This window comes from Saccopteryx bilineata, chromosome 6 (genome assembly GCF_036850765.1).
Source record: "Saccopteryx bilineata isolate mSacBil1 chromosome 6, mSacBil1_pri_phased_curated, whole genome shotgun sequence".
Lineage (NCBI taxonomy): Eukaryota > Metazoa > Chordata > Mammalia > Chiroptera > Emballonuridae > Saccopteryx > Saccopteryx bilineata.
The window spans coordinates 200853473-200873122 of NC_089495.1; the positions used below are offsets into that span (position 1 = coordinate 200853473).

Consider the following 19650-nt stretch of genomic DNA (forward strand, 5'->3'; position numbering starts at 1 on the left):
CGCCACACCAGTCCACGCCCCCTCCCTCCCCTGCCCACTCTTCCAGGCAGGCCCCTCCTCACCAGCCAGCTGCAAAGGAAAAGAAAAAGGAGGGAGAAGCAGTGGGGGGAGGGGGAGAGGGAGGAAGGGAGAGGGAGAAGGGGAGAGGCAGGAGGAAGAGGGAGAAGGAGGCGGACAGGAACTGCACATTCTTAGCATAACAGAAGTCCCAGCTCTTGTTGATCCCAAAGCCCCCTCCTCAGGGTCTCAGCTGAGGCTGAGCGCCCAGCCCAGGCCCAGGGGCCGGATCCCCCCCCCCCCGCAGCTGTCCAGCCCCTGGGGCCCCAGCTCGGGGGCCCACTCACTGGAGTAGTAGGCGACAAGCTGCTGCAGGCTGCTGAACTGGGTGCGGGAGGTAATGTAGAAGCCGCCGCTGTCCAGCTTGCGGATCTTGTAGTGCTTCACGTTGAGGCCCTTGGTGTTGTCAAAGTCGGACACTGAGAGGCAGTAGGCACCTGCAGGGGGGGACAGAGAGCAGCCATGACCACCAAGCCTGCCAGCCCCGCAGGACACAGCACTAAATGCAGTTCTGCGCCTGTCCGACCCAGGAGGGAAGGGGGAGGCCAGGTCAGCAGCCCCCGGCCCAGGCCAGTGCCAGGCTGAACCAGCCCGTCGGAACACCCAGCTCTGGGGCAGCCACTGAGACAGGGTCCAGTCAGCAAAGGGGCACCTGGCTGGGCCGCATCGCCCTGGCAAGACCCCTGATGCCGAGTGAGCGTCCCAGCTGTGTGACCTGAACAAGCCGCTTGCTCTCTCTGGGCCTCGGTTTCCACCTCTGCATTCCCAGGACTGGGGAAGAGTCAACAAGACTACATAGAAGAGGGCCTAGCACACAGTAGGTGCTCAGTGAATGTTTGCTGGGAGTGTAGGAATGGCCCTGAGTGGCTGTGTGTCTCCACATGAACTGCTTCCCCTCTCTGGGTCTGTCCTCAAAGGCACTGTCCCCACCATGTCCTGAAGACACCAGGTTCAGACAGATGTCCCAGGCCCTGAGCACACAGAGGCCTGAGCCTGCAGCCAGCACCCGACCACATGTGCGCACACGCAGGCGTGCCCGGGCCCAGTGGCTGCGTGCTCACAAAGGTATACACTCCCCAGGTCCCCAGGCACGAAGACCAACCCACAGCCATGCACTTGCCTGCAGCAGCACAGACAACTCCACCCCCACGTGCACACACATGCCCGACCCTACACATGGGGTACACGGCTACAGGACCGCTCGTAAATGCACACATGTGACATGGATGGTCTGCTTTCCCATCTCCCGCTGAGCCCCAGGCCCACAGGAAGTGGCCCAGCTTCGTTGCCATGGTGATGGGGCTCCTGCAACCCACGTGCAGAGGGGGTGGAGAGAGAGAGGGCAGAGGGCAGTGACAGGGGATCCACACACATTCTCTCTCTCTCTGGTGGGGGGGCAGGGACAAGAGAACAGGAGCCAGGACTGTTGGGGGAAGGGCAAAGCCAGGCCCCAGCCCCCGGCCCCACCCCAGAGGCGCCCAAAGGAGGGGAAGAGGAGGGTCCTATTGTGTTGGCACCCGCCCTGGGAACGAGCCTTTTGCTCTGTGAACCTCAGTCCTCCTGAGAACCTGTGCCCATTCCTCATCTGAGGACACTGAGGCCAGACAGGAAGAGTGTCCTCTTTTGCTGTACCTCTGGCCCTGCAAGGTAACTCCCTCCACTACACCTCCCTGCCTTTGATCCCCTCATTTCCTCTGCCTGGACAGGCTCACCACCTCTCTCCATGCACCCAACTCCTACGCATTCGGCAACGCCCCGCTCCAACAGCCCACGAGGAGACTTGATCCCCACTGATCAGCAGGAGTGCCTGTACCTTTCGTGGTCTCGCTTTCCCGCACGAGGAAGGTCCCCCTCGGGTTCTCCGCATTGAGCAGCAACCGCTCCGACTCCCGTCTGGTGATCTTGCCAAAGTACCACCTGGGGCAGGAGGCAGGGGGATGGCACCGGTGGTCCAGGGTTCCGCCCACCCACAGTGCCTCTCTGCCTGGGATGTGGCTGAGGCCCTGGGCAGCCAGACCTCCCGCCGCGGCCCCGGAGAGCAGCTCTGAACTGGCAGCGACGGTGAGCAAGCAGGAGGCCGGAGTCCATACTCACTCCTCAGCCTGGATGGAGTCGGAGGGCGCCACATAGTTGCTGGGGATGTAGCCCGTCTGTCCCGTGCTGAGCGAGTGAGCCAGCCACCAGTCTCCCTCTCTGAGCGGGGGAGAGGGAGGGGACAAAGGAGGAGGGGTCATCAGCAGCGGGTCCCGATGCCAGGGACCCTCAGGGGGCTGTGCGGCCCCAGAGGCCGTGGGGCCAGGCCACTCACAGCCTGCCCGGCCAAGGCGGCCTGGGACTCTTCCTCTCCCTGGCCCAGCTGCCTCCTGGCCACGGCTGACTCAAACGGGCTTTGTCCGGGACGGTGGCAGGATGGACCCTGGTCAGTCCGAGGCCTGAACTCACAGGGGCAGAGTCCTGGGATAGGAAGTCATCTTGCTTCCCTTCCGCCAGACCAAGTCATCTCAAGATGCCTGGAGCTGCCTCGGGAGTGAGGTAGGGAGCTCCTTGCCTCTGGGGAGCAATCAAGGTACAACAGGAAAGAAGGGTCCTGTCCCAGACGGATGTCAATTCAGACCTTCAAAGCCTCCACAAGCCCTGAGATTTGGAAGCTGAACCCTAAGAGCTGGTGAGACCTGGGTGGAGGCAGGCAAGGGGTGGCCCTTTGGGGCTTGGTGACAATCCGGGTGCCAACCCTGCAAAGCAGAGCAATGCTTGCCTTTGTCACAAATCACAGGTCACACCGAAAGGGCTCCTCCGCTAAAAGCTACAGGCCTCCTCGTGCAGCCTGCCTGTCCACAGGGGAAACTGAGACCAGAGAGGGCGGGGGCTTGCCCAAAATCACACAGCGAGTCACGTCAGAGGTGGCTGAGGTGGCGGAGCCCAACGCCCAGGACACTTCTACGCTAACTGCCCCATGAGGAGGAAGGGGAGATGGGGACCCGGGCAAGAAGAGCGCCCCACACGGGCCGAGTCCCCTGGATGGGACCCCCTGGGCCTGGGCGGGAGGGGGAGGGGGGCAGAGTACCTGTGCAGCCATCTGAATGTGAACCAGGTCTGGCTGGAGCGGGGGTCCAGAGACACAGAGGAGAGAGGAGAAAGCGAGAGCCCAACAGGAAAGAAGAGGCAGAGAGGGGGGTGGTGAGAGGGGGAGGCAGAAAGAGCGTGGGGGGGGGGGAGCAAGACAGCCAGGCAGTGCCGGGGACGGGAGACAGGGGGTGGGGTGGGGGGCAGCCCCAGAGGCCTCACAGCCAAAGCAACCCAGGGGGACAGGGAGCGGGTGCATGAGGAATGTGGGGGGCAATGAGAAGGGCTGCCTGGGAAATGGGGTCCAGCTCTCTCCCTTCCCTACTGTGTAGATAGGAAGACAGCCCAGAGAAGCAAAGGCCTCTGCTCAAGGTCACACAGCCAGGCCCGGGCTCCCGACTGTCAGGTTAGAAGGAATTCTCCCCAACATGGTGAACTGGGACCCACCAGCCCACTGAGCTCCTCGATCCAAGAACGCCTCTGGACCTCACTGTGACCCTGAGGAGACACGCGGCGAGCAGGGTGCGCTGCCCCGCCCCTATCCCCGGGGTCCAGAGCAAGGCCCTTGCCGACAGTCTCACAGTCTGGATTTGAACTTGAACTCCTGGCTCCTGGTTCTTCTGAGCTTCCCCTGACTGACATTCTCCCGCCCATTCTGAAGATGGAGAAGTTGAGACCAGGAGAGCACAGGGCTAGGGGAGCTCTCCAAGGGCCTGCGAGAGCAGAGGAGAGCACCCACACGGGGGCTTGGCCGCGGGGGGGGGGGGCTGACCCAGAACAGGCAGGGTCCCTTCCAGACGGACGGCGGAAGGCAGCGTGACTCGGCTGCGTGGGCTGACCGGCTATGCCATCGCTGCACATGGCCAGGCAGGGACAGTCCCTGTGGGAGTTTCCGCAGGACAGGGAGGGCCCAACTCAAGGACAGAAGCCCTCGGACTCCCAGGACCTGCACCCACGTCCTGTTGTGCACCCGCCCGGGTGTGTCTACTCCCCACCTGTCTATTCCCTTGGTCCCTCCAGGCCACCCGGAGAGGGAGAAAGGCAGGCCGCAGCCCCCAGACTAGAAAACCGTAGCTCAGAAATGTTGAGGGACCAGCACCCAGGCTGGAGTAACCCAGCACGTTCTCTGCAGAGTTGGGGAAACGCAGGCACAGAGTGGGGCTGAGACTGGCCCCGAGCTTCAAAGCCAGGACTCGTCACTGGGAACAGCTGAGATCTCCCAGTCCAAAACCTTCATTCATCTCACCAATGGGGAAAATAAGGCACAGAGAGGGGCAGTGATTTGCCCAAAGCCATCCAGCAAATCAATGGCAGAACAAGAGTGAGAGGCAGGGCCCCCGAGTGCCCGCAGCCTGACCCAGCAAGCCTGCAGGGCACCTGCCACCGCCCCAGGCCCTCAGAGGCCCAGAGACCCTCCGGGCAGCAGGGGCAGGTGGGGGGGGGGGGCAGGGCTGAGGGCCAGGCGCTGGGCCGGGGTCCAGGTCAGAGGCAACACAACGAGGCAGATGGACAAAAACAGAGTCTGCAAAGTGACCAGCCCCTGGGGGCCCCCAGGCCCCGACTCAGAGTGGAAGGCTGGTGGAACACGTGCCCAGACGCTAGCCACGTAGGACCCCAGAAGCCTCTGGCCCCCGAAATCAGCCCACACGTGAGTCTGGGCTCCCAGTCCAGTTTGGGAGTTTAAGTCACCAGGGTAGGGAGGGTGCTGCATTGCAATCCCCCCAAGGGAGCCAAGGGGTCCTGGCTCCGTCCCGAGAGGTGGCAGAGCTGGCAGAGCCAGCCCCCCTGGGCACCGCCCCCGCTCACCGCTCGCAGGCTGTGGGACCTTGGCTCTGCCTCAGTTTCCTCATCTGTGGGATGGGGACACGCATGCCTCCCTCCAAGGATGTAAAATACCAACACAGAGCCTTGCACACAGTAGGTGCTCAATGTGGGTCAACTGTTAATATTGTGATTTGGCTACAATTGAGTCTGTATCTCAGTGGGGCCCCTCTCTCCACCCTTCAAAACAGTTGTTTTTGTTTTTGTTTTTTCCCAAAACCAATGAAGTTCAGTCCATCTCCAACAGGATTTGCTGCGTGACCTTGGGCAAGTACCCTACCCTCTCTGGGTCTTATTTTCCTCATCTGTAAAGAGGAAATAGTCCTTTTTATTTCCTGTTTCATAGAATCTCTTGCAACAGTTTATAAATCAGTCAGTATCAAGTTGGCTTCAGCTTCAGTAAGTTAATTACTGTATTGTCTGAGCCTCCGCTATAAAATGGAGCTATTGAGCCCCCGCCTCCCAAGTCTGTGGTCTAAGAGACTCAACAGGCTGCTGTCGGCTGCCAAGGGCCTGGGGCCACTCCCACCAGAGGCGCCCCCCAGCTTCCCAGACCAGTCCAGTCCGCAGGGGCACCAACCCCAGCCCAGCCTCGGAAGTAACCGTGGGTCCATCTATCACAGGGGTCCCCAAACTACGGCCCGTGGGCCACATGCGGCCCCCTGAGGCCATTTATCCGGCCCCCGCTGCACTTCCTGAAGGGGCACCTCTTTCATTGGTGGTCAGTGAGAGGAGCACATTGACCATCTCATTAGCCAAAAGCAGGCCCATAGTTCCCATTGAAATACTGGTCAGTTTCTTGATTTAAATTTACTTGTTTTTTATTTTAAATATTGTATTTGTTCCCGTTTTGTTTTTTTTACTTTAAAATAAGATGTGTGCATAGGGATTTGTTCATAGTTTTTTTTATAGTCCGGCCCTCCAACGGTCTGAGGGACAGTGAACTGGCCCCCTGTGTAAAAAGTTTGGGGACCCCTGATCTATCAGGTTAGGCAGAGTCACTGAATCTGGCCCCCTCCCTGGGGCTTAGCCCTTATCTGATGGGTAGGAACAAGGGAAGGAAGAAAGGGAATAAGACATTCCCTGCCTGACCCCTCACCTTCCCGCCCGTGGCCGGAGGAGGATGCACTGAGCCAGAAATCCCAGAGCCGTGACTTAACATCCCAACTGCTGTCCACCGGCTGTGTGACCTCGGCCTACCGGTCTCCCTGCCTGAGCCTCGGGACCCTCCTTACGGACCCGAGTCTTTGTGCTGGCTGGGTCGGTACCCGGATCGGGATTGTGGCAGCTTTGGAACCCGGGAAGTCATGCCCGCTTGGGTGTTCATATACTGGCCAGAGAAGCTGTCCCTGCAAGCCTGGACAGCTCGGCAGGGTCCCGAGCCCCGAGCCCTGGGCACATGGCACACGGCACGTGGAGGAGGGCAGGGGGAGCCCAGGGCAGGCCGAGGAACAGGCGCAGGGAGGGGTCCCTGGCCCCACGGCGGGGAGTCGTACCCGGGGCAAGGTTAGCACCCACTGGAGAGCTCCCCCAAAGAGGCTGCTGGCGTCCGGATGGAGGGAGGGGCAGTTCAGGGAGCGACAGTCAGACTCAGAGGAGCCCCGACTCCTGGACACTCAGTCACCAGGCCCGGGGCTGGGGGCAGTCAGACCTCGGACCCCAGTGGGCTTCCAGGGCCACAGAACACCCAGGGTTCTAGGATGCAGGGCCATGTGGCATGAAGATCTGGGAGACCCCGACTCAGCCAGCCCTGGCCAAACCCCAGCAGCAAAGGGGCTCTCCTTAAGCTCTGCCCCCCTGGCCCCCGACACCCAGCCCAGCCACAGGTGAGACTCAGAGGTCCCTCACTCACACGGGAGGTGGCGGGGGTTAGGGCAGAGGGATCATACAGGAGTGGGCCCAAGGCAATAATGAAGTGAGGACATGTAGGGTGGTCCCTCGGTAGGATATGAGGCCTGGACACCTCAAATGTGGGTGGTCCACCTTCCAATAAGCCCCTCGGTCCCTTTATCTCTCCTCTTCCTCTAACACCAGCCCGAACTCCACCGACGCCAGGCTTCTCAGACCAAGGGGCAGCTGGCTGAACACTGTGACCTGAGGGAGGGCTCTCGACTCACCCCCACCCTCCGGTCAGGGCCCCTCATGGCCACTGAGGGCTGGGGCTCCACCCCTGCGCGCCCTCCCGGCAGCCTCAGGGAACCCTGGGAGGCAGAAAGAAGGAAGGGAAGGGGAGGGGAGGGGAGGGGAGGGGAGGGGAGGGGAGGGGAGGGGAGGGGAGGGGAGGGGAGGGGAGGGACAGACAAGAGGAGTGAGGGCTGCTCTCGGACTCTGGGTAAGAGGCAGGATCGGTTTCCAGAGCCCTTCCTCCCACCACACCTTGGCTCAAGCTGTGACCCCAGCCTGAGACGCCCTTCCCAGGGTTGCTGGTTGAGATCCCCCAGAACTTCGAAGCCTCCGTCCTGACCCGCCCGCCCCTGCAAGGCCTGTCCCGCTGCTGGCTCCTCTGAGCCTCCCGTGAGCCCCTCCAACCAGGGCCGTGGGTCACGCCCGCCCCTCCCAGCTCTGCCACCGCGAGCTGTGTGACCTTGAGCAAGTCATTTCACCTCCCTGGGCCTCAGTTTCCTCATCTGTAAAATGGAGCAGAGAGGAGCCTCCACTTCCGAGGGCTGTGCTGATACAGCAACAGAACAAGGCAACTCGAAGCGTTCCGCACGACACCCAGCTCACACCCAGAGCCCAGAAAACGGGGCTGTTTTGTTATTGCTCAGCCGTCTTGCCCACCAGCAGATGAGGGGCAGCCCCAGCGTGCCAAGAAGTAGGTAACGGGGGACCCAGAAATGGGGCAGGACCGAGAGCAGCCCCCAGGGTGCTCCCAGCCTGGGAGAGGCAGATGCAAACAGCTGGAACCGTGAGAGAACTGGAGGGACACTAGGACTCGGACACACAAGGGGACGGAAAGTTGGGAAAGCCGCCTCCCCCAGGGAGAGCCGCTGCCCAAGTTCCGATCCTGGCTTTGCTAGTTGGTAGCTGTGTGACCTTGGGCAAGGGCCTTCGCATCTCTGAGCGTCAGTTTCCTCATCTGCAAGATGGAGACATCCCCTCCCCCATCACTACAGCCCTGGCAGGACTGCCACCGAGCACATTCGAGGACACAGATTCAAAGTGGCCGGCCTGGCACCCGCTCCCCTCTCGCCTTGCAGAGCAGGCGGTCTCAGCGGGATCTTGAGGGATGAATAGGAGTCCGCCAGGCAGAGGTGCGCCAAAGGGCCATGCAGCAGCGGGAACAGCATGCACAAGGGCAGGGAGGCGTGAGCAAGCAGGACATGCTCGGAGAGGGCGGGGATGTCCAACCTCCTCAGCCAGGCCTTCGAGGACACTCGCGGGTCAACCCTGCTCTCCCCTCTAGAACCTTTCCACGGCTCCAAAGGCCCCCAGCCCCCCAGCCTGCACCCTCCCACAGCTGCCCCTCCGCGAGGGACCGCCTCCCACCACCTCCACGTGCCACACTCCACTGTTCTTCCTCCCAGGACCTGCCTGCACCTCCTGGTCCCTGCGGTCACCACCAGAGGGAGGCACCCAGCAGGGGCCCAAACGCCTGGGCTGACCCTGGCCCCGCCCTCGGCCTGCCACGCGGCCTGGACCCGGGCTGGCTCCACGGCAGGACAAGGCCTCCTCCACCCAGGTGCCTGTGGGCCAAGCACTGGACCATGCCCGCACCCAGGCGGGCTGACGGGTCAGAATAAGGAGCGGGAGAATGAGGAGGGTGGCCGGGAAGGGAGACGGGGAGCGGCCGGGGTGGCAGGGGAACCCTCCCCGCTCTCAGTCTGGGGCTAAGGTCAGGACCTGCGCAGACAGGCTAGGAGTGAGGACACAGGCTGGGGAGGGGGAGGGGGGCAGCCCAGGGAGCCAGAGACCACAGGCAGGGACACGGCCACATGCAGACAGCAGCCCCCCCCCCAGCAAAGCACCCCGCCCTGCCCGCCCACGAAGTATGTACACACCTGACATCCACCTTCCTCCTAAGGGCCAGCGAGAGAGAAGCAGAGAGAGGGAGAAGCTGAGAGAGGGCTGGAGGAAGCAAGCATGGGCCAGGAACGGGGGGTCCCCAGGCTGCAGGGAGAGGGGACAGCCAGCGCTGCCAAGGGCAGCAATGCAGCAGGTGCGGGCTCGGCCCTGCCCCGTCGGCACTCCTGTGTGAGCAGATACCACCCAGACCCCCCTCAGGCCCTCCACCGGCCCCCACGCCTGGGCCTACGCCCCCAGGCGGCACAGCGCCCCCAGGGACAGGCGTGCACCTCACTCCCACTGCGCTGTGGGCAGGGACGGAGGACGAGGGCACAGGAGGAGGACAGAAGGATGCCCACCCATAGCTGGAGCCCCCCGCCCTCGCTGGTTCTTCCCCCCTGCTCTCCTCTCCTCCACAGCGGCCCCCGCATCTGGCAGGGACCCCACCCCCAGGCTGGAGTGCCCGGAGGTGAACCAGGGCGCTCTGTCCTCCACACCCTACCCTGCTCTCTCACCCGCATGCCCAGTCCTGACCCTCTCACACTGGGTGCCCAGTATGGGTTCCCAGCCCTGCCGATGCAGTCTCCTCCCCTACAGCTGGCCGCTCTGGCTTCACTGGCTGCCCAGGCCCGCCAGCCCCCAGTCACGATGGAGGCCCCCTCTGTGGACACCGCCTCACAGAGCTCTCTATCATCTTGGGTCCCGGGCCCAGGTCCACCCTGACCACACGGCCCTCTGCAGAGTCTGGAGTCTGGGTGTTGACCAGGTACTGACTGCAGAGCCCCGTCCCAGGGGCCCCCCAGAGCCCTGACCACCACCAGTCACCGACTGATCACAGCCAAGGCCCCGGGACGGTGCCCGGCCCTCAACCGGCCTTGGTGTTCAACTTGGCCTACTGCCCACCATGCTGTCCTCGGGGTCGGGGGGCTCACAAGCGGCTCTGGCCCAAGACCGGGCCCAAGGTATGGGGTCTCCAGGGACGACAGGGAAGGGGGCACTCACGTGTTGTTGACAATCTGGAGCCGTTCCCCTTTCTTGAAGGACAGGTCAGTCTCTGTTCGCGACTCATAGTCATAGAGGGCCACAAAGGTGGTCACTCCACCTGCAGAGAGCGGTGGGGCGTGTCAGGATGGCAACGGTCAAGGCCAGGGAGAGGGGTGGACGAAAGGGCCCTGCACCCTGGCGTTGGGGACCCGGTCTCCTCCATGCCCTCGGAGCCCCGCCCAGAGGCACGGCCACACTCAGAGGGTGCAGGCCTCCAGGCCTGTCTAACCGCGTCCATGTGTGTTGGCACCCCCATGAGGGCGTGTAGAAAACACCTGCATCTCTTGATGTCAGAGTGTCCCACGGGCTCTGGGTGACGCTGGGCGCTGGCTCATCTGTGTCTTCCACATTGAACCAGAAGCCCCTGCTAACAGGCATCTTTGTTTTGACCCAGATCCTGACACATAGCCTCTTCCTAAGCATCCCTTGCCTGGGCTGCTTTACCCCGACGTGCCAGCAGAGGGCGCAGGGGCGCATCTCAGTATCAGGCGGGCCTCTGAAGCGGAGCCGAGTCCTCCTCCCAACCCTTCTGCCACACACCAGACACCTGTCCTGACCCATTTCTGAACCACAGCAAAGAGCAAAGACTCGGACCTGGTGCCCAGGCTGCCCTGAGCAGTCCCGTGGCTCTCTGGGCCTCAGTTTCCCCCTATGGTCCTGTCTCTCCCTACCCCTTGATATTCTGTATCTGATGAACTTTGTGCACTTCCCGCCCATGACCTCCAAGAAACTCCCAAGAGGCCCCAACCCACAGACTGTTCCCCTTTAGTGAGCAAAAGAAGCAGCAACCCAGAGAGGGGGTGTTGCTGCTGCCCCAGGCCACACAGCCCTCCCGGCATGGCAGCCTGGGCCCAGCCAGGAAGGGCAAAGACATTCTGGAACATCCACTCCCGGGCCCACTGACCGGCCAGTGGCCCCGCCCTCTGCGGGGAGGTGACTGTGTCCGAGGAGTTGAAACCTCCGAACAGCTTGGGCTCGGTGGCAGCAGGGGAGAAGGCGGTGTTGGGGCCACGGTGGCCATCCACAGAGGCCGGCTTGCTGGGGGTCTGTGAGGAGGGGAAGGCACCCCCACCGCCACCGCCGTGGGCATTCTCGGCAGGCTCCAGGCTGCGGCGCCGCTGGCTGGCATCCTTAGGCTTGCTCTTGTTGCTGCCCATGGTCCTGGCTGGAGAAGAGAGAGGAACCCGGGGTGAAAAAGGGACTCTGGGGGCAGGCAGGGCTGCCGGGGCCCCTTAGACGGCCTCTACCCCAACCCATTCTACAGATGGAGGATCTGAGGCCCGAAGAGGGGGCTGGCCTCTTTGGGTAAGTTAGCCTTTCGGAGTCTCAGTTTCTTCATCTATAAAATGGAAACAATGATGTCACCCATGAAGGGCTTCCCTGGTACAGGACCAACCACAGAAGAAACCTCATAATCAGAAGCCCCATCCTCTCCCACACCCCCCTGAATCACTATCTCTGCCCCTTCTGGGCAGGGACAGTATCTGAGTCATGTCTATGTCCCAGGCACCTTAGCACATAGGACGGGGCTCATTGGGGGTTTGTTGAATGAATACATGATTGACTGAAATTGTCTAATACTAGAGGGGGAAAGTGCTAACTGTTGCAACCAGGTCAGGAATACAGCAGACAGCTGAAAGAAGAGATGGCTAGGAGCTCACCCTAGCCACAGGGCCTTTGCACATGCCCTCTGCCTGAGTGCTCTTCTCTGACCACTTCACCAGTATAACTCATGCCTCCCTCAGTTCTTAGTTCATAAATCACCTCCTTGGAAAGTGTTCCCCAAATCTTTTCACTGGATTAAGTCCCTGTGACTTTTGTGCCTCTCCTAGATAAACACATGGCCCTGCTTTCATTTAATTTTTATTTGTGCGATTATATGATTATTGTCATGGGCTTTAGTCTATCTAGTTCACTGGTGTGCCTCCAGTACCTAGCACAGAGTGAGGCACACAGCAGGTGCTCAATACACAGCTGAGTGAAGGAGATTTCGGAGGGGAAAATCTGGCACATCTAGAGATTGGGAAACACAGAAAAATCCCCAGAGATGCCCACTGCCCTTCCACTTCCCCATCCTGGCTGGCCCCGGCTCCCACCAAGCCCAGCCAGGGTCTCCTCACCCCTTATGGCCGCCCCTCCCTGCTCCCTCATCCTGACGACCCTGATGGGTCAGCACCTCACCTGGTGGAAGGCAGGCGCTGTCCCAGGGGCCCTGGGAAGCAGCCTGGGGTCTCAGCAAACACCAGGTGTGGAGTCAGGGGTCGTGGGCTAGAGGCCCTGCTCCACCTCTTACCGCTGTGTGACCCTAGGCGAGTCGCTTCCCCTCTCTGGGCTTCAGCGTCCTCATCTGCAAAGCAGGGATAAAGCAAACTCTCAGGGCTGTTGGGAGGGTATGATTAGAAAGAGAAAGCAACTGTGACCTGTGGGTCATGATTTATCAGCCTCTGACTCTGGCAGGCCCGAAGCTAAGAGCTTCCCAGACCTGAAATTTCCTTCCGCCCTTCCAAAGCGTTTTATGAGCGAGAGCCAGGCTGGGCAGGGCGACGCTGGGTAGGACACAGCGGTTAAGGGTGGGCTCGGAAGCCAGACTCCCCAGCTCAGATCCTGGCTCTGCCCCTAATCATCTGTGTGACCTCAGACAAGCGGCTTAACTTCCCTCCGCGCCCTGTTTCTTCATCTGGAAATGACTGGGTCATTGTGATAACTGAATGTGGCCAGGCAGAGTGCTGGGGACACAGCAGGTCACCCTGCCACATCAGCGTTCACTGGGTCGGTCTAGTGTGACTCTGGACACACTGGCCAGGTGGGTTCCCACTGTTCTCCAGTGGGATGCTGCTGGCCCTGGAATCAGTCCAGAATGTCCTCTGGGAACCCATGGACGGGGACAAGTCCCCTTGACTGGGTGGGGCTGCAGGCAAGACTGCCAGCCCTGAGCGCTGAGCCCGGCTCTGTGACCCCACGCCCTGTGTGAACCTCAGCCCGTCTCTGCATCCTCTGGGCCTCAGATTGCCCAGCTGCACAGTGAGGATATGGCCTGCATGCTCCCTGGGGTCCGTCCAGCTCAGAGAATATGGGGCTCAGGAGGCCCTGGGGAGACCTGTTCAAAAGCCCAAAGATCACCAGCTCCCCCCCAGGGACCAATGGGCCTGGGGACAGGAACGGCCAATTTCTATGGCAACCTAATCCACTGAGGTCATAGTGCCCATCAGCACTCATATATAGTTGGTGTCCCGTGGGACCTGCTGACCTGGTTACCCACACAGCCAGGCTTAATGGAGGCTGAGCCCCCTGTTAGAGCACTCACAGCACCAACTGTGCAGCAGGCCCTCTGTCACTCACGACCGGGGGATGACAGAGAAGAACTGGCCTGGTCCTGCATCCAAGGGCACATGACTAACAGAGGACTATGTCTGTGCGGCTTCGAGAGGAAGTAAAACTACAGTTTCTAAATGAAGAACTTTTTAGGAGCCCAAACTTTCTTTACAATGAACTAAATGATGAGGAGTAAGCCTCCTGTCACTGGAGGTAACCAAAAAAGGAGACAGGGTAATGTGCTATGGAATGAGAATAAGAGCCAGAGCTGGTCACTAAGGCCCTTTAGCACCAATAGGACACATGTGCCCTCTTAAGAAGGGGTGAGGGAGCCCTAGCTGGTTGGCTCAGCGGTAGAGAGTCGGCCTGGCGTGCAGGAGTCCCGGGTTCGATTGCCGGCCAGGACACACAGGAGAAGCGCCCATCTGCTTCTCCACCCCTCCCCCTCTCCTTCTCTCTGTCTCTCTCTTCCTCTCCCGCAGCCGAGGCTCCATTGGAGCAAAGATGGCCCGGGTGCTGGGGATGGCTCTGTGGCCTCTGCCTCAGGCTCTAGAATGGCTCTGGATGCAATAGAGCGACGCCCCAGAGGGGCAGAGCATCGCCCCCTGGTGAGCATGCCGGGTGGATCTAGTTCAGGCACATGCGGGAGTCTGTCTGACTGCCTCCCGTTTCCAGCTTCAGAAAAATGCAAAAAAAAAGAAGGGGTGAGGGAAAAACGCCCCTGGCCCCTAAGCTCTTACACTATCCAAGAAGGCCACTCCCCACTGGAGCACTCAGAAAAAGCACGAGGCCTTTCAAAACTGGGCTAAGGTGGCCCGGGGCCCTGACTGCAATGTTTGCCGGTTTGTGGGATTTGGTTTTTTATGGGGGATTTTGGTCCTTGTGGTTAATTCTAATTATGCAAGTAACATGTGTTTGTGGAGAGGCAGGCAGGTCGAGGTTAAGTGCCAGAATCCTGTAGCAGACTACCCGTGTTTGAATCCCAGGCCTACCACCCTGGCGTGGGGACCCTGTGCCTCAGTTTCCTCCTCTGTCAATTAAGAATAACAACATTACCACGTCCTAGGGCTGCTCCTAGAATCAGCGAGGAGAGTGCATGGAACACGGCATCGCGTGGATAAAAGACTGTAAACTGGAATCCCTATAGTGCGGCAGACCATAGCTCCCTGTGAGCAGGACCAGGGTGGGTCCATCTCCATAGCCCGGGGACAGGCCTGGCACCTACAAGGTGCTCTGGAGTGGAATCCCTGTAGTGCCCCGGACCATGGCTCCCTGTGAGCAGGACCAGGGTGGGTCCATCTCCACAGCCCCGGGGACAGGCCTGGCACCTACAAGGTGCTCTGGAGTGGAATCCCTGTAGTGCCCCGGACCATGGCTCCCTGTGAGCAGGGCCAGGGTGGGTCCATCTCCACAGCCCGGGGAGAGGCCTGGCACCTACAAGGTGCTCTGGAACTATCTGCAGAATGGACAAAAGACTTAGGAGTACAGACCTATGACCTGTATCCTGCTTTTGTTCCTGCCATGTCATGTGGGAGAGACCAAGTATCCGCTGCGATACTCACACCCTCGCAGATCCTGGGCCTTGTACTGAGCTCTGCTCTAGGCACCTGGCAAATGCTGATTCATGATAACAGGGGTCCCCAAACTTTTTACACAGGGGGCCAGTTCACTGTCCCTCAGACCGTTGGAGGGCCGCCACCTACAGTGCTCCTCTCACTGACCACCAATGAAAGAGATGCCCCTACCGGAAGTGCAGTAGGGGCCAGATAAATGGCCTCAGGGGGCCACATGCGGCCCGCGGGCCATAGTTTGGGGATGCCTAAAGGTAGTTACTAATACTGTACCTGTTTTATTGATGAGGAAACTGAGGCACAGAGAGGTTGGGGAACTTGCCTGAGATCACACAGCAAGGGTGAGAATGCAAAGAAGTGGGGGGTAAGGAAGCACAATGGGCAGACAGGGATTGGGGGTTGCTCATGGGGTCCACCACAGGCACTCATGGAACCCATGTCCTGCCCTCCAGACCTCTCTTTCATGGAACAGCCAGATGCCCTTGGCAGCCGGGGCCACGAGCAGGTAAGGCAGTTCAGCCGCACTCCCACAGGAAGTTGGACATCTCAGGCTTCTGACGAAGGATAGGCACATTTCGGGCGGGGTCTAGTCCCTGCAGGGCTGCCACCACGCTGTGTGACTTCCCAGGCCTCAGTCACCTTTTCCTGAGACAGGACCTTGTCTCCGGGCCCAAACACCAAGTCACCATGAGTCGCCCGTTTGAGAATGGCCAACCCCCCACATCTCTACCGCCACGTGCACACTCCAAGGCAGAAATAGCTTCTGGGAGCCCCAGGGGAAGTGGCCAGGGCCCCGCACCGGTCTGCCTGAGGTTCCCAGAGGAAGGCGGCCCCTTTCCTCCTGGGAGCCGCTCCTGACCGCAGGCTCCAGACAGAGGGCCCGAGCTATCACTACCCATGGGGTGCGAGCGTGTGGCCCTACGGCACGCCCCCGCAGGGCCCCCAACACGACACGCTCAGCGGGTCCCAACCTGACCTGGCATCTCTCTCTAAGGCTGCCCCGACCTATGTCGCTGTCAGGGCTGGTTTCCCAGCCTCCACCCACCCCATCTGCGGTCCCTCGGGCCAGGCCCCTGTCACACTGGGCTGGGTGCAGCAGGGCTGGGCCCTCCTCCCAGCAGGGGTGACTCTGTAAGCCACACAGACAGCACCGCAGAGCTGGCGCTGTCACCTCACCCGCAGCCCCGACGGGGCACCGCCCTGACTGTCACCTCCTGCCTTTTCCTTAGGCTGTGGCCCCTGCCAGTGCACGGATGCTCACAACATCCAGAAGAGTCCAGAAAATACTGTTGTTCGGTCATGACATATCCACTCCTTCCTTCCCGACTCTAAGAACACCACCTCCACCTCTTCTAACCGTAGAAGGGAGGCCAGGAGCTTAGGAGTTGAGAATAAGGATTCCAGTCAGACCTGGGTTCAAATCCCAACTTCCACTAATTATTAGCTAAATCTTCTTGGACAAGCTGCATCACCTCTCAGTTTCCTTATCTGTGGTGGCGCCACGGATAACGCGTCAACCTGGAACGCTGGGGTCGCGGGTTGGAAGCCCCAGGCTGGCTCAGTCAAGGCACATATGAGAAGCAACTACTGTGCATTGATGCACCCTGCTCCTCCTCTCCCTCTTTTTTCTAAATCAATATATAAAATCTTTAAAATAAAATGGGGATAACAAGAAACCTAACATCTGCCCTGGCCAGGTAGCTCAATGTGCCAGGCAGCAGGTTCGATCCCCGGTCAGCGCACGTACGAGAAGAAACTGATGAGTGACAACTGAATGAAACAACTAAGTGGAACGAGTGGATGCTTCTCTCTCTCTCTCTCTCTCTCTCTCTTTCTCAAGTCAATGGGAAAATTTTTTTTCAAAAACCTACAATCTGAGAATTAAGTGAGAGGGTCCACGTGCAGGGCACAGAGTAAGTGCTCTGTGCACGGCACACAGCGCTCTTTCCACCATCACAGGCAGTAAGAGGCGCAACGCAAGAGGAAGCAGGAGGTACGTGGCAGGGCCTTGAACGCCGAGCCCAGAGCTGCTGAGCCGTCAGTTCTCAATTATCCTGACAGCGCAGTGACGTAGGGTCGGTAACTGCACCCCTCTGCCGATGGGACTAACGTTTGCAGAAGCCAGAACTCTGCCTGAAGCCACACAGCAAGGGAGTGCATCGAAGCTAGGATGCTACAGGTTCAGGAGAGTGTTGTCAGAATGCACCTTTGAACTTGAGTATGGCATCAGTGTCATGACCCCATGATCACTGGCTTGAGCAAGGGGTCACTGGCTCAGCTGGAGCCTCCCAGTCAAGGCACATATGAGAAGCAATCAATGAATAACTAAAGTGCCACAACTATGAGTTGATGCTTCTCGTCTTCCTTTCTGTCTGTCTGTCTCTCTAAAAAAAAAAAAAAAAAAAAAAAAAAATGTAAAAAGAAAATATTTGCAAACCACGTATCTGATAAGGAACTTGTCTCCAGAAAATATAAAGAACTCTCACAACTCAACAGCAAAAGACAAATGACCCAATTAAAAAATGAGTGACGGATCTGAACAGACATTTCTTCAGAGAAGATACTACCAATGGCTAATAACCACACAAAAAGACGCTCAATGTCGTTTGCTTTTAGGGAAATGCCAGTCAAAACCACAATGAGATGCCACACACAACGAGAAGACTTCACATCCACTAGGATGGCTACAACTAAGACAGAGAACAACAAGTTGTTGTCAGGGATGTGGAGAAACTGGAAACTTCACACGTTGCTGGCGGAAGGTGAAACGGTATATTCGTTTTAGAAAAGAGTCTGGAATTTCCTCAAAAGGTTAGACACAGAGGCCCCAGCTGGTGGCTCAATGGTAGAACATCAGCCCAGCGTGTGGAAGTCCTGGATTTGATTCCCAGTCAGGGCATACAGGAGAAGAGACCGTCTACTTCTCTACCTCTCTCCTACCCCCCTATCTCTCTCTCTTCTCCTCCCACAGCCATGGCTTGAATGGTTCAAGCAAGTTGGTCCCAGGCACTGAGGATGGCTCTATGGCCTCACCTCAGGCGCTAAAATAGCTAGGTTGCCAAGCAACAGAACAGTGACTCCAGATGGGTAGAGCATGGCCTGGTAGGGGGCTTGCCAGGTGGATCCCAGTCAGGGATTCTGTCTTACTGCCTCTCTGCCTCTCATTTAATAATAATTTTTATTTTTATTTTTATTTATTTATTTTTTTTGTATTTTTCTGAAGCTGGAAACAGGGAGAAACAGTCAGACAGACTCCCGCATGTGCCCGACCGGGATCCACCCGGCACACCCACCAGGGGCGACGCTCTGCCCACCAGGGGGCGATGCTCTGCCCCTCTGGGGCGTCGCTCTGCCGCGACCAGAGCCACTCTAGCGCCTGGGGCAGAGGCCAAGGAGCCATCCCCAGCGCCCGGGCTATCTTTGCTCCAATGGAGCCTTGGCTGCGGGAGGGGAAGAGAGAGACAGAGAGGAAGGAGGGGGTGGGGGTGGAGAAGCAAATGGGCGCTTCTCCTATGTGCCCTGGCCGGGAATCGAACCCGGGTCCCCCGCACGCCAGGCCGACGCTCTACCGCTGAGCCAACCGGCCAGGGCTCATTTAATAATAATTTTTATTGTTAGACACAGAGTTATTATGTGAGCCAAACTTCTGCTCCTGAGTATATACCCAAGGGAAAAAAAAATAACACAGCCACATAAAAACTCGTCCACAAATGTTCATAGCACCATTATTCCTAATAACCAAAGAGTGGAAGCAACCTGTATGAATGGATACATAAAATGTGGTATGTCCATATAATAAAATATTACTTGGCAAGAAAAAGGAATGGAGTCATCCATAACGCACGCCACAACACGAACTACGCTTGAAAGTATGTATCACGCTAAGTGAAAGAAGCCAGACGTGGGGAAAAAAACCACATCTGGTATGATTTCATTTCTATAAAATGTCCAGAACAGGCAAATCTATAGAAACAGAAAGAAGAATGTTGCCTGGGGCCAGGGAAGAAGCTTTGAGGGGAAGTGGAGAGTGACTAATGGGTACGCAGTTTATTTTTGGGGTAATGATCTAAAATTGATTGTGGTGAGGACTGCAAAGCTCTGTGGAATATACTAAAAACCACTAAAGTGCACACTTTGAATGGGTGAGTTGGATGGAATGTGAATTATTGCTCAGTAAAGCTGTGATGTTAAAAAAAAAAACATCTTGGGGCCCTGGCCAGTTGGCTCAGCGGTAGAGCGTTGGCCTGGCGTGCGGGGGACCCGGGTTCGATTCCCGGCCAGGGCACATAGGAGAAGCGCCCATTTGCTTCTCCACCCCCCCCCTCCTCTCTGTCTCTCTCTTCCCCTCCCACAGCCAAGGCTCCATTGGAGCAAAGATGGCCCGGGCGCTGGGGATGGCTCCTTGGCCTCTGCCCCAGGCGCTAGAGTGGCTCTGGTCGCGGCAGAGCGACGCCCCAGAGGGGCAGAGCATCGCCCCCTGGTGGGCAGAGCCTCGCCCCTGGTGGGCGTGCCGGGTGGATCCCGGTCGGGCGCATGCGGGAGTCTGTCTGACTGTCTCTCCCCGTTTCCAGCTTCAGAAAAATACAAAAAAAAAAGAAAAGAAAGAAAGAAAATGATCTCCAAGGTTCAATGTCAAAGACACCCAGGTGTAGAACAGGGTATACCATGTGCTACCATTTTTAAATATTTTTCTGACATATATGCTTATGCACAAGCCTGGACCTCCCTAGAAGGACACACCACGAGAAATGCTTCTCAGTGCAAGGCAGACCTGCTT

At 58.7% G+C, this 19650-nt stretch overlaps 1 protein-coding gene across 4 annotated transcripts in view; it reads right to left on the reverse strand.

The window, feature by feature from the left end:
* SRC (SRC proto-oncogene, non-receptor tyrosine kinase) overlaps positions 1 to 19650 on the reverse strand; it is a 48781-nt gene that overhangs the window by 8914 nt on the left and 20217 nt on the right. For 3 of the 4 annotated variants that reach the window (XM_066237779.1, XM_066237782.1, XM_066237780.1), the window contains 7 exons: positions 12172 to 12337; positions 10895 to 11155; positions 9949 to 10048; positions 8943 to 8960; positions 2152 to 2250; positions 1871 to 1974; positions 345 to 494 (listed from right to left, as the gene is read on the reverse strand). In XM_066237779.1, the coding sequence (XP_066093876.1) occupies positions 345 to 494; positions 1871 to 1974; positions 2152 to 2250; positions 8943 to 8960; positions 9949 to 10048; positions 10895 to 11147 (724 nt within the window). In that variant the 5' untranslated portion in view covers positions 11148 to 11155; positions 12172 to 12337. The remainder of the gene's footprint in view (positions 1 to 344; positions 495 to 1870; positions 1975 to 2151; positions 2251 to 8942; positions 8961 to 9948; positions 10049 to 10894; positions 11156 to 12171; positions 12338 to 19650) is intronic. The other variant, XM_066237783.1, reaches the window with a different exon arrangement.